General features: G+C 47.1%; 1 protein-coding gene across 3 annotated transcripts in view; it reads right to left on the bottom strand.

The window, feature by feature from the left end:
• The window catches only part of IQCG (IQ motif containing G), a 50,059-nt gene that overhangs the window by 13,909 nt on the left and 20,346 nt on the right, over positions 1-15,804 (bottom strand). For all 3 annotated transcript variants that reach the window (XM_058662041.1, XM_058662039.1, XM_058662040.1), the window contains exon 6: positions 13,822-13,903. In XM_058662041.1, the coding sequence (XP_058518024.1) occupies positions 13,822-13,903 (82 nt within the window). The remainder of the gene's footprint in view (positions 1-13,821; positions 13,904-15,804) is intronic.

The raw sequence follows: 15,804 nt of genomic DNA, 5'->3' as shown, positions 1-15,804 counted from the left end.
CTTGCACCTAATGGTCTACATGAGTCAAGTACGCTAAGCCACAGTGTCTAAGGCAGAGGCCAGGACAAGTGAGGGACTGAGCCAAGTTGAGTCAGAGCAGCCACTGGCAAGCGCGTGATCTATGGCTGGGAACAGGCCTGGTTGGGGAGCTAAGGGGACACCCTAACTGGGTTGAGGTTCCCACCAAGGGGCGCATGTGCTGGAATGGGGGCTGCGTTCTAACTAGGAAACAGTTGTAGTCTCCCGTGGCACTAGTGTGGGCTGGGATTGGATGCACCAGGCCAGTCCAGACCCCAACACCGTCTGGTGTCCTGGAGAACCAGGACAGATGTGGGACTGACTAGGCTAGGTCTCAACCCCCTACTGAGCCATGTGTGAGCTGTATGTAGGTATGGACGAGCCATGGCTGGGCTGAAACATCCAACAACAAGAACCAGAATGGGGTGAAAGCCAGCCAAGAAAAGCCACTGTTCCTGCTAGGACAGGAGGTGAACTGAGCAGGGCTGGCTCATGGACCCCCTGGTATGTGCAAAATCTGGCATTGGGAGGGGTTCTGATGGAGGAGCCTGGGCAACTGCTCTGGCAGGACACAATCCCTGCAGGTAAGTGCAAGACGCATGATAGGAAACAGCCCAGAATAGGCCATGGAAAGTTTCCCACTGGCATACATTTGGCATGGGTCGGGGGCAGACGAGGCTGAATCAGTTCATGTCATACACTGGCAAATCCGATCACCAGAACAGAGTGTGGGTTGAGCTGGGTTTGGTCGCGACAAAACCAGTACACATTATGGAATCCCAGGGTGAGGTTGCCTGTACTGGATGTGACTGTAGCACCCAACCAGCACGCGTGAGAACCAGGAAGGGAGGGGGCAGAGCCGGCAGGGGGATTAAGGGGCTGGTCCCCTCGCTGGACAGCTACTCCCACTGGAGAGCGTGGGCTGGGATGGGGACAGACCAGACTAAGCAGGGCTATAACACCTGTGCACCTCATGCTGACTAGATCAGGGAAAAGCCAGGCTGGGCTGATTATTCCTGCTGGTGCAAGCATAAATTAGAGTGGGTGAGGGTTGTTAGGGCTTAGCCACAGCATCAGATGGCAGAAGCTGGCACTGGGGGCTAATTCTGTCAAGTCAAACCACAGAACCACCTAAAGAGTGCATAAACCGGGACTGAGAGAGACCTGGGAGGGAAATAGTGGGTTCCCCCCTCTTGGGTTACTACTCCCACGGGAGGGCAAGAACACTAGGATGGGGACTGGGGTGGCTAGACAGAGAGGCACTCAACAACATCTGTGAGGGCTGGATAGTTGAGCTGGTTAGATGGAACTAAGCTTTAATACCCATTGACACGTACAAGAGCCAAATGGGATGTGGGACAAACTGGACTAGTCTGCTATACATACTGGCAAGCCAGGGTAGGGGGCGGGCCTGGTGGGGGTTGTTGTGGGTTGCTCCGACTAGGCTGCAGCTCCCACTGGTTGATGTGAGGGCCAAGTATGTGCTGGGCAGAACCAGGCTGGACTGCAACACCCATTGGTTCCAGTGGAAGTCGGGACTGAAACCAGAACCAACCTAGCAATTGCAACCACCAGCTGATTGTGGAGATGGACTGTGCTGGGCCCTGTGCTTGCTAGAACATACAAGAATCTAGTCTGGAAATACCTCAGAGTTTCTTTGGGGATCTCCCCAATCAAAATGCTGGACTCAGAACCCTAGCCAAGAAAAGACAGAAGAAAGAACAAGTCAATCAACCACCTCAGCTATATGTTGGCAGCGAAATACTGGGCAAATGAAGACTCTGTGATGGACTATGTCATTGGTGGATTCTTCGGAGACCTCATCGTGCTTGGAGTGGTAAAAATGGCAGCGATTCATAACTGATGAACTATTAAAAACCACTTGAGCAAGGATCTCAGAGCATGCCCCACATCTAGGACCTGGGGTGGGTGGGAAATTGGGTGGGGCTCCTCCCTCAATATCCCCCTTTACTTCAGATACAAGAAGGAAACAATATGGACATAATAGTCTTACCCACCTCCCTATAGCCCCTGAACCTTTTTACCGTAACTAACTATGTAAAGATTGTTAACAATATAAATAAAAAATAAAACAAACAAAACAAAAAAGATATGTTTATTTTTATTGGAACTGCAAATCAGATTTATACAGAGAAGAAGAGACAGAGAGAAAGATCTTCCATTCATTGGATCACTTCCCAAATGGCTACAACAGCCACAGCTGAGCTGATCTGAAGTCAAGAGCTTCTTCCAGGCCTCCCACAAGGCAGCAGCATCCCAAGGCTTTGGACTATCCTCTACTGCATTCCTAGGCCATAAGCAAGGAGTTGGATGGGAAGGGGAGCAGCCCAGGACACGAACTGGCACCCATATGGTATGCTGGTGCTTTCAAGGCAAAGATTTAACCATTGAGGCAACACACCAGGCCCCTCACTCAAGACTTTCTTCAAGGTGCTGGTAACTGAAATACATAAAGCCTTTTCTAGAAAACTTCAGCCCATATTGATGACAGTAGTTCTCTTTCTCAAAGAGTCTAACAGAGCTGGACAGTTTGGTATTCACTAAATGGTGTCTTTATACATGCACATTCAAACACTCAAGTGTGGGTGCTCAACCTTGCAGTTAAATGCCAAGGGAGATTGCCACAAACCCCAGTTCAGAGACCTTGGGCTCAATACCCAGCTCCAGCTCCTAACTCCAGCTTCCCACCAATTCAGACCCCAGCAAGACTGAGTAACTAGGTCAATGTCACCCATGCGGAAGATCCCAGCTCCTGGTTTTTGTCTTAGACCCACCAAGCCCACTGAAGACACTTGAGAAGATAAACCAGCAAATGGGAACATTTATGTTTTTCTCACAAAAAACAAAGAGAGGGCCAAGAGGACCTTAGGGACATATTCTGGTCAGTTTTCTTCATCTATTTGTTATTAAGTCCTTCAAAGTAACGGCATGGGGGTGGGCCCTGAGGTCCAGCTGCAGTATTGATCCGTCTGCATCCGATCCAGCCTCCTGTTCAGGCACGATGAGAGCAGCCGGTAACAGTTCCTATGCTGAGGGCCCTGCCACCCACCCGGAGTCCTGGATGGAGTCCCACGCCTCTGGCTGTGGCCTGGTCCATCTCTAGCTGGTGTGGGCATTTCGGAGTGAATCAGCAGCTGTAAGTTACCTCTGTATCTCTGTCTCTCTCTGTATGTCCCTCTGTTATTCTGCCCTTCAAGTAGATGAAAAAAGCTTTAAAATAAAACTATAAGTAACTATGAATATCAGAACTGCAGAACTGAAATGCTCAGAGTCTCAGCTTATATATTATATAACTGGCTATAAAGGCACACAGCATGGGCTGTGTCAGGCCAAGGACATCTGGTTTTAATGCTGTTGCCATGGGCCTCTGATTGCTCTGATTTCCCTCCTGGGTCGCTGTTTTGCACAAACATTTTTATAGTCCTCCATGGCAACAGTGTGGAAACACAGAGGATGATATCGTATACTGCCAGGCTAGTTAGTCCTGGTAAATTCATGACCAGACACACCAAGAGATGAACTGAAGTGCCGTTCATTTTCTGAGTTTCCCACTGTGCCCCAAGAAAGAGACAAGAAGCAGTGAGTTACAGGCCAAAGATCTTCAGTTATAGGAAGTCCCTCCAAGACTTCATTAAGAAATGTTTAGCCTTCAGCACAACCCTTACCGCTGCTTCTCCAGAGGGTCCACAGCTTTCTTCAGGATCAAGCCCAAGGAATGAGGCCCCATGCTTGTGGGTTTTTAATAGCAAATGACACTTTACTTCCAAATCAAAACCGCCTCCAGACCTGGGCTTCTGGACTTGTTATTTCAATTCAGAGAAACATGATTTAGTAATGGAAAGAAGCAGCAACCAATTCAAGCTAACAGGGCTCTAAAAGCTGCCATGGAAATGTGACCCCAAGGATTTTAATGATAGCGTCTGTTTCCACAGCTGAATATGGGCAGATAACACAATACCACTTCTGAAATCTTCAAAGCTTCTCTCTGGAGAAGTTGCCCATTTGGTGGAATGGAAAAAGGGAAATGGGAATGTAGTCTACGACTATGATAAAAGTCAGAAACTGACATTTACATTTGGCTATCTGTCACTGAGAGTACCGACTGCTTCCAGAAGAGTCTATGATTAAAGTCTGAGCTCAGTGGAAATCCTGTGGTCAAACATAACATAACAAAATGCAAACTTTGTAATGTTTCAGGCTCGAGTTCTACCCTCTGGGTTCTTTTCCTTTTCAATTATTCCCTTTTTGGATCCATCATATCAATTTCTTCTTCTCTTTCCATCTGCAGTGAAGTTGCCACACACCTCATTTTCCTTGTTGATGTGACTCCTGACATGTGCCATGCGAGTCCCAGCTCTGCTCTTTTCCTCAGTTTCTGCTGATGTATGCCCTGGGAGACAGCACGTAATGGCTGTCACCAACATGACAGAACAAATTGAGTTCTTGTCCCAGTGAAGAAGCACAGAGAAGGATCTACTCTCTCTCCTTCTCTACCAAGTAAATAAAATAAATTAAAAATAGGATACATAAAATTATCCAGATGTCGGATAGAATCAAGATGGCAGAATAGGGTAAGGACACGTTTAAACAAAGAAACATTACCCAGTGTGAAGCAGAGAGCTCATTCCAGGAAATAGGAGAGGACAGAATAACAGCAGAGGAACACTTGGAGACTGACAGACACAGGAAAGCAGCGTACACAACAGTGTGGTGCTGCAGTGACTAATACACCAGCAGCATTCAGCGAACAGCGATCTGAACTCCACCAGGAGCCAGAACTCCATCAGCAACAAGGTGGGAAGGGATGTTTACCGAGAGCTCCAGAGGTGAACCCAGACAAAGAACTGCTCATCCTGCTGGTCTGTTTGACTTGACCAGGAACAGAGACAGAGTAGCAGATCCCAGATGGGCAGTATGGGAACAGGGTGACTTTCATAACCCAGTCTGCCCCCTATAGCCATATTGGGTGCCATTTTGTTTAAGGAGGCTAGGGCTATGTACATACAGTACTGTGCATTCACTGAGCTGGGAGTGAACTCATTTCTGGCTCAGTGAACTGCAATAACGTGGCATCCTACAGGTTCCACTCAAGATAGGTCTGGGTAGCCCTCACACCTGACAGCCAGCAGATCAAGAACTATAGTACTGGCACCATTTCATACAGTGTGGCAAAGAATTTAAGACTGCAGGGACAACAGTGTACTGCACATGTACTCAGCTTAGCGAGAACTCACTGAGCTCAGTGCATTGCACTGGTCCAACAGGAAAATAATACCAACTATGGCATTGTATGAGTCAAAATAAGTCCATGTGGCCCTCAGACCTAACGTCCAACAGGTTCCGGCAAGATCAGCACCAACAACAACCTAGCTATATAGGACACATGGTGTCTCCCTAATCCTGGGACCTGTTCCAACCAAAAGTGGGAGAAAAGTTGCACAGACAATGGTGCAGTCTCAGCATGGTATCACAGGAAGTGGAGACTAGTGAGCCAGGAGCTGGGACTACAGAGACCATGATGGAAATCTAACATAAGAACCCAGAGCTGGAACTCGCTGGAGGGAGTGGCACAAGTGACTGCAAACAAATACCAGGTACCAACTGTAATAAGTAAGATCGAACTGTAGACCTGTGGGTGACAGAGCTTAGAAACCTGCCTCAAGGAGAAGACTCTGCTAACTAGAAGTACAATGATCAAGAGCAAAAGAAGAAACAAAGACACAATGAATATCACTGAAGATTCCCCTGCAAAGGAGCAAAACCCTATGCCAACCTGAGTTCACTGAGGAAGACATCGAGAAAATGGGGAATACAAAATTAAAAACACTTGTTATAAATCTTATCAACAACAAGAAGCATGTAAAGCAGGCATTCACGAAATTTAAGGAATACGTCACACTGGAAATAAATCAAATGAAAGCTGATATATCAGAAATGAAGCATACAATGGAGCTAATTAAAAACACAGTGGGGAGTCTCCAAAACAAAATGAAACAAGCAGAAGAAAGAATCTCAGAATTGGAAGATATTTCCTGTCACCAAGGGGAAACAAACAAAAAGCTGGAAGCAGAGCTGGATCAGGCTAAAAAAAGTATTCAAGAATGGAAGACACTATTAAAAGGCTACATATAAGAGTTATGGGAGTCCCAGATGGTGCAGAAAGAGAAGCTGGGTTTACAAATGTATTTAATGAAATAATAAGGGAAAAATTACCCTAAACTAGAGAAAGAATTGGAAAACAACACCCAGGAGGGGCACAGAACTCCCAACAAGGTGGACCAAAAGTGATCTTCACCACGACACATGCTAATCAAGCTCTCTTCAATCAAACATAAGGAAAAGATCCTTAAATGTGCACGTGAAACAAATCAATCGACATAAAAAGGAATGCCAATTAAATACACAGGAGACCTCTCACAGGAAACTCTACATGCCAGAAGAGAATGGAGTGACATATTCCAAATTCTAAAAGAAAAAAATGTCTGCCCAGGATAACGTACCCAGCAAAGCTTTGTTTTGTCTTTGAAAATGAAATGAAATTCTTCCACAGTAAAGAAAAGTTAAAAGAATATTTGTCTTCCAAACCTGCCCTACATATGATACTTAAAGATGTTCTCTTGGCAGAGAAAAGGAACAGTGCCCACCAAAACCAAAGGCAAATGTGAAAAACATCCCAATAAAATAACAACCGAAAACTAAAATCATTGAAAAACCCATTTTTTTTAAAGATTTATTTATTTTTATTGAAAAGGCAGATGTACAAAGAGGAGAGGCAGAGAAGAAGATCTTCCGTCCAATGGTTCACCCCCCAAGCAGCCGCAATGGCTGGAGCTGAGCCAATCCGAAGCCAGGAGCCAGGAGCCTCTTACGGGTCTACCACGTGGGTGCAGGGTCCCAAGGCTTTGGGCTGTCCTCGACTGTTTTCCCAGGCCATAAGCAGGGAGCTGGATGGGAAGGGGGGCTGCCGGGATTAGAACCGGCGCCCATATGCGATCCTGATGCATTGAAGGCAAGGACCTTTACCATTATACTATCACGCCGGGCCGGAACAACCCATTTCTAAAATGACAGGACCAAATTACTACCCATTAATATTAATCCTGAATGTAAATGGCTTAAACTCATCAATCAAATGTCAGATTAGTAGACTGGATTAATAAAAACATCCATTTGCTGCCTATATACCTCATGGATTTTGATTTTTTTAAATTTAGTTTCATCTCTTCAAAACACTCTTATTAAATTCTTCATTCATAGATCATACGGTAGCATCATTTTTTTGTAAAGACTTATTTTATTTTTATTGGAAAGGCAGATATACAGAGAGGAGGACAGACAGAGAGGAAGATCTTCTGTCTGATGATTCACTCCCCAAACAGCCGCAACAGCTGGAGCTAAGCCAATCCAAAGCCAGGAGCCAGGAGCTCTTCTGGGTCTCCCATGCAGGTGCAGGGTCCCAAGGCCTTGTCCCATCCTAGACTGCTGTCCCAGGCCATAAGCAGGGAGCTGGATGGGAAGCGGGGTCGCCCGGATTAGAACTGGTGCCCATATGGGATCCCGGCGTATGCAAGGCGAGGATTTTAACCATTACGCTATTGCGCCAGGCCCAATAGCATCATTTTCTTTAAGAAGGCTTTTGATTTTCTTTTTCATTTCTTCAGAGACACATTAGTCATTCAGTAGCATGTTATTTCACTTCCTTGTGTTTTAAATTTCTTTTTTTCTTCCTATTGTTGATTTTGTATTGTGGTTTTTCATTTAAGGGGATGTACAGTAACTGTAATGGAAGCTATCATATCCAGATGTGAGGATACAATGCAGTATGCATCTCTACTTCCAGACAAAGATGGACTCCCAATGAAACTGTTTACTATATCTTGACAATAGGATGCTGGACTCTCTGCCGTTGTCCATGCCCGCAATGATGGGCATATGACTGTTTATGAAAAACTATACCATAGCAACAATATAGGGGAACTTAGTGAAGGGGGAGGGTACTCCGGAGGGGTGTAGGGGAAATCCCAGGATCTATGGAACTGTGTCATAAAATGATAACAATAATTTTAAAAAAGTGAAAGAAAATTATCCAGATGTGGGCCCGGCGTTGTAGCCTAGTGGCTAAAGCCCTCGCCTTGCATGTCCAGGATTCCATATTGGTGCTGGTTTATGTCACAGCTGCTCCACTTTGCTTCCAGTTCTCTATTTGTGGCCTGGAAAAGCAGTAGAGGACAGCCTAAGGTCTTGTGACCTGCACCCAAGTGGGAGACCTGGAAGAAATTCCTGGCTCCTGGCTTTGGGCCAGCTTAGCTCTGGCCACTGTGGTCACTTGGAGAGTGAATCAGCAAACAGATCTTTTTCTGTCTCTCCTTTACTCTGTAAATGTGATTTTCCAATAAGAATAAATACATCTTTAAAAAAATTATTGAGGTGGGCCCGATGCAATAGCGTAGTGGTCTAAGTCCTAGCCTTAAATGTGCCAGGATCCCATATGGGCGCCTATTCTAATCCCGGCGGCCCCGCTTCCCATCCAGCTCCCTGCTTGTGGGCCTGGGAAAGCAGTCAAGAATGGACCAGTATCTTGGGACTCTGCACCCACGTGGGAGACCCATAAGAGGCTCCTGGCTCACGGCTTTGGATTGGTGCAGCTCCAGCCATTGCGGCCACTTGGGGAGTAAATCATTGGATGGACGATCTTCCTCTCTGTCTCTCCTCGTCTCTGTATATCTGCCTTTCCAATAAAAACAAAATAAAAACATAAATACATAAATAAATAAACAAATAAATAAATCTTTAAAAAAAATACATCCAGGTGTTGGGACTGGCACCATCGTGTAGTAGAGATTTAGTATCCCTTATGGGCTCTGGTTCAAGTCCTGGCTGCTCCAATTCTGATCTCTCTCCCTGCTTATGGCCTGGGAACCAGCGGATGATGGCACAAGTCTTTAGAAGCAGCTTCTTGCTCTTGCTTCAGGCTGGCTCAGCTCCAGCTGTTGCCTCTATCGAGGAGTGAACCAGTGGATGGAAGATCTCTATCTCTTCTTCTCTTTCTGCTTAAAAAATGTCTGCCTTCCAAATAAAAATAAATAAATCTTTTTAAATCATTCATATGTCTATTATCAGAAAAAAAGGAAAGGTGGTCATGTCTCCATTGCACTAACATTATCCAGCACCACTCACTGCAATAGTCAAAACAGTTTTGTTCACAAGGGGTCAAGTGTTTTTCACAATAATTTATGCTAAAACATTGTCATGTTGTCAAAACACGGGTGACAAGCCACAAAAGGAACACTTGGAAAGGAAACATCTCAATAGTCAAGGGAAGACTGAGGAAGGCAGGCATGTTTTCGACATGCTGTTACTTCAACAACCAGCGGTGGGTCCTATCCTCAGGGACTCACATTAGAACCTCACACAGTGGGCCTGGGGTGGTGGCTCAATTGGCTCTCCTCCCCTTGTGGCCTGGGAAAGCAGTCGAGGACGGCACAAAGCCTTGGGACCCTGCACCCGCATGGGAGACCCAGAGGAGCCTCCTTGCTCCTGGCTTTGGATCGGCGCAGCACCGGCCGTTGCGGCTGCCTGGGGAGTGAGTCAATGGGCTGAAGATCTTCCTCTCTGCCTCTCCTCTTCTCTGTATCTGTGCCTTTCAATAAAAATAAAATATATCTTATAAAAATTATTATTTTTTAATTTGAAAGGTAGAGATAGAAAGGGAGAGCTCCCATATACTGGTTTACTCTTCAAATTATCACAAGTTTGAGGTCTGGGCCCAGCTGAAGCCAGAATCCCAGACCTTTCCTGGTTGCCCACACAAGTGCTTGGCTCATTGTCCACGGCCTTCCCAGGAGTCTTGCCAATGAGCTGCATCAGAAGCACATCGGCACTCCAAATGGGATGTCAGCACTGCAAGAATTTTAATGCACAGTGCCACAATGCCAGCCCCGTGACGTTCTCTTCTTCACTTGGGAACTCTCAGGTCACTCGCTGACTTAGTCCCTTGCTCGTTCACATCCCTGACACGCACAAACACCTGCTGTCATCCTTTCTGTCTCATTGGCCTCTAGTGCCCCTGTACTTCCTAATCATCTTCTTATTTCCCGAGCTTGGCTTCATCACTGACTTAGCATCACTTCATTTTCAGGACTTTTTTTTGTTCTAAGACTTGCCCTGGATGATCTAGCGCTGGTTTCTTAAACATCTCAGTGATAGTCTGCTTTTGTTTACTGTGACTGCATGGGGTGGCTGACAATGTAATCCGAGAGGGTAACTGTCCAGAGCAAGCATTTACTCTTTCCGGAAAACAAGGTGTTTAAAAAAAGAGAAAGGTTCGTTTAAGGAAAGAGAAAGGCTTTGCTGTGGGGTTGAGGCAAAAGGAGCCTTCTGCAGTGTGGCGGCTGTGGGGGGGTGCCCCAGCCAGGCCGGACCTAATGCTGGGGACTCAGGCCAAAGTCACCTGGCAGTGACCGAGTCCTAGGCTTTGGGTGGCTTGTGCACCACGAGATGCCAGGCTCTGCCTGCTGGCCACCTGGCAGCGAGCTCTGGGGTTTTTAGGCTATGTTATTGCTGCCTAAGGAATTCGATGGGTAAGTCCAGGGTGAGTATAGGTGAGGGATGAATTATGGGTGATTCCCAGCAACGGGGTCACAGAAGTTTCTGGCAAGCATGAGGACTGAGACCTGGTGGTTTGCAGCATAGGAGTCCATAAAGTTTATTTGGGCCGGATTGATTCACCAGACCGCATGGGAATCCTGAGATGGGCTGTTAGTGTAGAGCATCACTGACTGCCACACCAGTCCACATGAAAGCTATGGATGGGAGCCTGTCTGGCAATGCTAGGTACCAGTACCTGACTGAGTGGTGGAATAAGGGACAGGTCACACTTGGCAGGGTCAAGGCACTAACCAGCATGCAAGAGAACCAGGTCTGGGAGTAGATTCTCTGGGGGAAGTGTGGGCCGAACCCTGTGGAAATACAAGTCCCACTGGTTAGCTCATAAGCTGGGGTGGTGATGGGCTGAGCTAAGTGTGACCATGGAACCTGTCATCACTTATAGGCAAAGAAACCAACAACAGTCTGGGCAGGTCAAGGCATCCTAAAATAGGATGTGGGGTGGGCCGAGCTACAAATAGAACGGGACAGACAGGGCAGGGCTGAGCAAACCTTAGCTCACAAGGAAGAACAGAAATCAGGATGGAGCACAGGTCATGCTGAGCTAGGCTCTTACACCGGCTGATCTGCATGAGCTTGGGATACTAGGCCACAGCATCAAAAGCAAAGGATGAGACAGGTGAGGGGCTAAGCCAACTGGGTCAGAGCAACCACTGGCACGAACATAATCTAGGGCTGGGAATAGGCCTGGCTGGGGAGCTGTGAGAGTACACACTTGCTGGGTTGGTGTTCCCATGGGATAGTGCGGGGGCTGCATTCTGGTCTAGATATGGCTATAATTTCCCTTGCCACAAGTGTGAACTTGGGCTGAGCATGCCTAACCGGGCTAGACTCCAGCATCATCTGGTGCTCTGGAGAACCTGGGTAGATGTAGGATGGACTAGGCTAGGTCTCTGCCCCTACTGAGCCATGTGTGAGCAGTGTCTGGGTATGGATGAGCCTTGGCTGGGCTGAAACATCCAACAGTAAAAACCAGAATGGATTTAAGGTCAGCAAGGAAGGCCACTGTTGCCACCAGGACAGGAGGTGGACTAAGTAAGGCTGGCCCATGGACCCACCAGTATGTGCAAGATCTGGCACAGGGAGACATTCTGATGCAGGAGCCTGGGCAACTCCTCTCTTGGGACACAGTCCCTGTACATGAGTGTAAGAACCATGATAGGGAGCAACCCAGACCAGGCCAGAGAAAGATACCCACTAGCATGCATTTTGCATAGGTCAGAGCAAACCAGGCTGAACCAGCTCATATCACCTGCTGGCGAATCTGAGCACCAAAACAGAGTGTGCGTTGGGCTAGGTTAGATCACAACACAAACCAGTGCACATTACAGAATGCCAAGGTGAGGTGAGCCATACCAGATGTGGCCACAGCGCCCAAACAGCACACATAAGAACCAGGAGGGGGGTTGGGCTCGGCAGCGTGGCCTAGTGGCTAAGGTCCTCGCCTTGATCCCATATGGCTGCTGGTTCTAATCTCGGCAGCTCCACTTCCTCTCTATCTTTCCTCCTCTCAGTATATCTTAAAAAAAAAAGAAACCAGGGGGGCAAAACTGGCAGGGGGAATGTGGGCTCCCCTGCTGGACAGCCACTCCCACTGGAGAGCATGAGCTACAATGGGGGCAGATCAGACCAGGCAAGGCTACAATACCTGTGGGCCTCATGTGAGCTAGATCAGGGAAAACCCAGCTTGGACGGACTGTTCCTACTGCTGCAAGCAAAAATTAGAATTGGTGAGGGTTGGCTGGGCTTTGCTGCAGCATCAGCTGGAAGAGGCTGGCACTGGGGGCTAATTCTGTCAAGTTAAACTCCAGAACCACCTGGAGAGTGCATAATCTGGGAGTGGGAGTGGCCTAGAAGGGAAATAATGGGCACCTCCCTCTTGGGTTACCACTCCCTCTGGAGAGCATGAAAACCAGGACAGGGGCAAGGATGGCTAGACAGAAAGGCACCTGCCAGTATGTATATGGGCTGGATAGTAGGTTGGTTGGGTTGAACTAGACTTCAATGCCCACTGACATGTATGAGAGCTAAACGGGATGTGGGACAGACTGAAAAAGTCTGTGGTACATAGTGGCAAGCATGACAACCAGGGTAGGGAGCAGGCCTGGTGGGGGTTATGGGGAGTTGCCCTAATTAGGCAGCAGTTCCCACTGGTTTGCATGAGGGCCCAGTATGAAGTGGGCAGGATCGGGCTGGCTGCAACAACCATTGGTTCATGTGGAAGACAGGGCTGGAAACAGAACTGATCCAGCAATTGCAACGATCAGCATGTGCATAAGTTCATTGGGGCGATGGACCATCCTGGACCCTGTATTGGCAAGCACACACAAGAATCAGGTCTGGGATCACCTCAGACAAACTTTTTTTGGAGATCCCTCCAACTGAACTGCTGATCTCAGAACCCCAACCAGGAAGAAGACTATGTCAGCCAGTGGATTCTGAATAGATTTCATCGTGCTTGGAACAGTGAGATTGGCAGCAATTCAGAACTGTTGAACTATCAAAACTGCATGAGCAGGACCCTCGGAGCGTGCCCCACATCGGGGACCTGGGGATGGGCAGGAGGCTGGGTGGGGCTTCTCCCTTTGTTTCTCCCCTGACCCCAGATATAGGGGAAAAAATTATGATATTAGTGTGAAAAGAATGGTCTTACCCACTTTCCTGTAGCCCTTGACCCTTTGTACCCTAACCAACTATGTAAGGTTATAAAAATAATAATAATAATAAAGAAAAAGGAAAGAGAAAGATGGGTGGTCATGATGTTTAATGACATAATGAAGCCTCATGAACGTATGTGAGACATTGTGCTTAATGTCATGATCATACTTTCTCCTCTGGGATGTCACAACACTGGATAATATCTGAGACCAAGTGGGGGAGGAGAGGTAGTGTGGTCAGAAATACACAAGGGCAAAAAAAGACTAAGAGTACCAGACAGTGAGGCTGTCCTGGAATTCTGTCCCCAACACACCTGTACATTCAAGGCTGCCTCTCCAGGTACTCCATGTCTTCAATGACAAAGCCAGCCCAGGAGTCACAACTGTCATCCATAACTTCACTTGGTTCAAGAAAGATGGTTTCCACACATAGCAAGGTGTGGGCAAGGTTAATTCTTACCTGTGCTTCAGCCTGCCGTTCTTTTTTGACATTAATGAGTTGCTTTTGAAGAGATTTTATCTGTTTTCTTCCTTTTTCCTCCCTAGAAGGAATTAAGAAAGATTTTGTTTTTGAGTAGTGCTTCTCAAACCCTACTGTGTATGAAAAGATCACCCAGACGTTCAAAACTGGCTGCTAGGGCTCCATCCACAGACAGTCTGACTTAGAGGTAACTGACAGGGGACTCTGGATGCTAATGGTGCTGGTTCAAAGAGCACACTTATCTTCCTTTTTAAAAGATTTATTTATTTTTATTGAAAAGGTAGAGAGAAGGAGAGACATGGAGGATTCTCCATCTGCTGGTTCAATCCCCAATGGCTTAACAGCCAGAGCTGAGCCGATCCACAGCCAAGAGCCAGGAGCTTCTTCCCGGTCTCACACAAGGGTGCAGGGTCCTAGGCTTTGGGTCATCATCTACTGCTTTCCCAGGCAACAAACAGGGAGCTGGATGGGAAGCAGGGTAACCGGGTTTAGAACTGGCGACCATATGGGATCCTGGCACATGCAAGTCGAGGACTTTAGCTGCTAGGGTACTATGCCAGGCCGTGCCCATTTCTTGGTTGCTTATTTTGTTGTAGCTAAGTAATTTGAGCTCCTTATATGCTATGAATATCAATTTTTTCCAGATGCATAGTTTTCAAACAAGTGGAGTGGCATACAAGCTAAATAAATCTCTGCCTGTTGCACAGGCATCCATATGGGTACCACTTCAAATCCAGCTCCTTGATAATGGTCTGGAAAAGCAGCTGAGGCTGGTCTGGGTCCTTGCAGTCCTGTACCCACACTGGAAATTAGGAAGAAGCTCCTGGCTTCTGGCTTTAGACCAGGCCAGCTCCAGCCATACAGACTTTTGGGTAGTGAACCAGTTGGTAGATTTCTGTGTCTCTTTTCATCTCTCTGTAACTATACCTTAACAATAGAAGTAAATAAATCTTTTAAAAAATATGTATAGTTTGCCCAGTGCATATTACAGAATGCCAAGGTGAGGTGAGCCATACCAGATGTGGCCACAGTGCCCAAATAGCACACATCAGAATGAGGGGGGGGGGCAAAGCTGGAAGGGCTCCCCTGCTGGATAGCCACTCCCACTGGAGAGCATGAGCTACAATGGGGGCAGATCAGACCAGGCAAGGCTACAATACCTGTGGGCCTCATGTGAGCTAGATCGGGGAAAACCCAGCTTGGACGGACTGTTCCTACTGCTGCAAGCAAAAATTAGAATTGGTGAGGGTTGGCTGGGCTTTGCTGCAGCATCAGCTGGAAGAGGCTGGCACTGGGGGCTAATTCTGTCAAGTTAAACTCCAGAACCACCTGGAGAGTGCATAATCTGGGAGTGGGAGTGGCCTAGAAGGGAAATAATGGGCACCTCCCTCTTGGGTTACCACTCCCTCTGGAAAGCATGAAAACCAGGACAGGGGCAAGTTCACCTCAGATGAACTTTTTTTTGGAGATCCCTCCAACTGAACTGCTGATCTCAGAACCCCAACCAGGAAGAAGACTATGTCAGCCAGTGGATTCTGAATAGATTTCATCGTGCTTGGAACAGTGAGATTGGCAGCAATTCAGAACTGTTGAACTATCAAAACTGCATGAGCAGGACCCTCGAGCATGCCCCACATCAGGGACCTGGGATGGGCGGGAGGCTGGGTGGGGCTTCTCCCTTTGTTTCTCCCCTGACCCCAGATACAGGGAAAAAAATATTAGTGTGAAAACAATGGTCTTGCCTACTTTCCTGTAGCCCTTGACCCTTATGTATATAAGCAATATGTAAGTTTATCAAAAAAATAGAGAGAGAGAGAGAGAGAGAAAGAAAGAAAGAAAGAAAGAAAGAAAGAAAGAAAGAAAGAAAGAAAGAAAGAAAGAAAGAAAGAACGAACGATACCAAAAACAAAAAACAAATAAAAAGATGTATAGTTTGGGGTCCGGCGCGGTGGCTCAGCGGTC

Source organism: Ochotona princeps, chromosome 3 (genome assembly GCF_030435755.1).
Source record: "Ochotona princeps isolate mOchPri1 chromosome 3, mOchPri1.hap1, whole genome shotgun sequence".
NCBI classification, from domain to species: Eukaryota; Metazoa; Chordata; class Mammalia; order Lagomorpha; family Ochotonidae; genus Ochotona; species Ochotona princeps.
The sequence above is the reverse complement of the archived record's forward strand: the minus strand, read 5'-3'. Positions and strand labels throughout refer to the sequence as shown.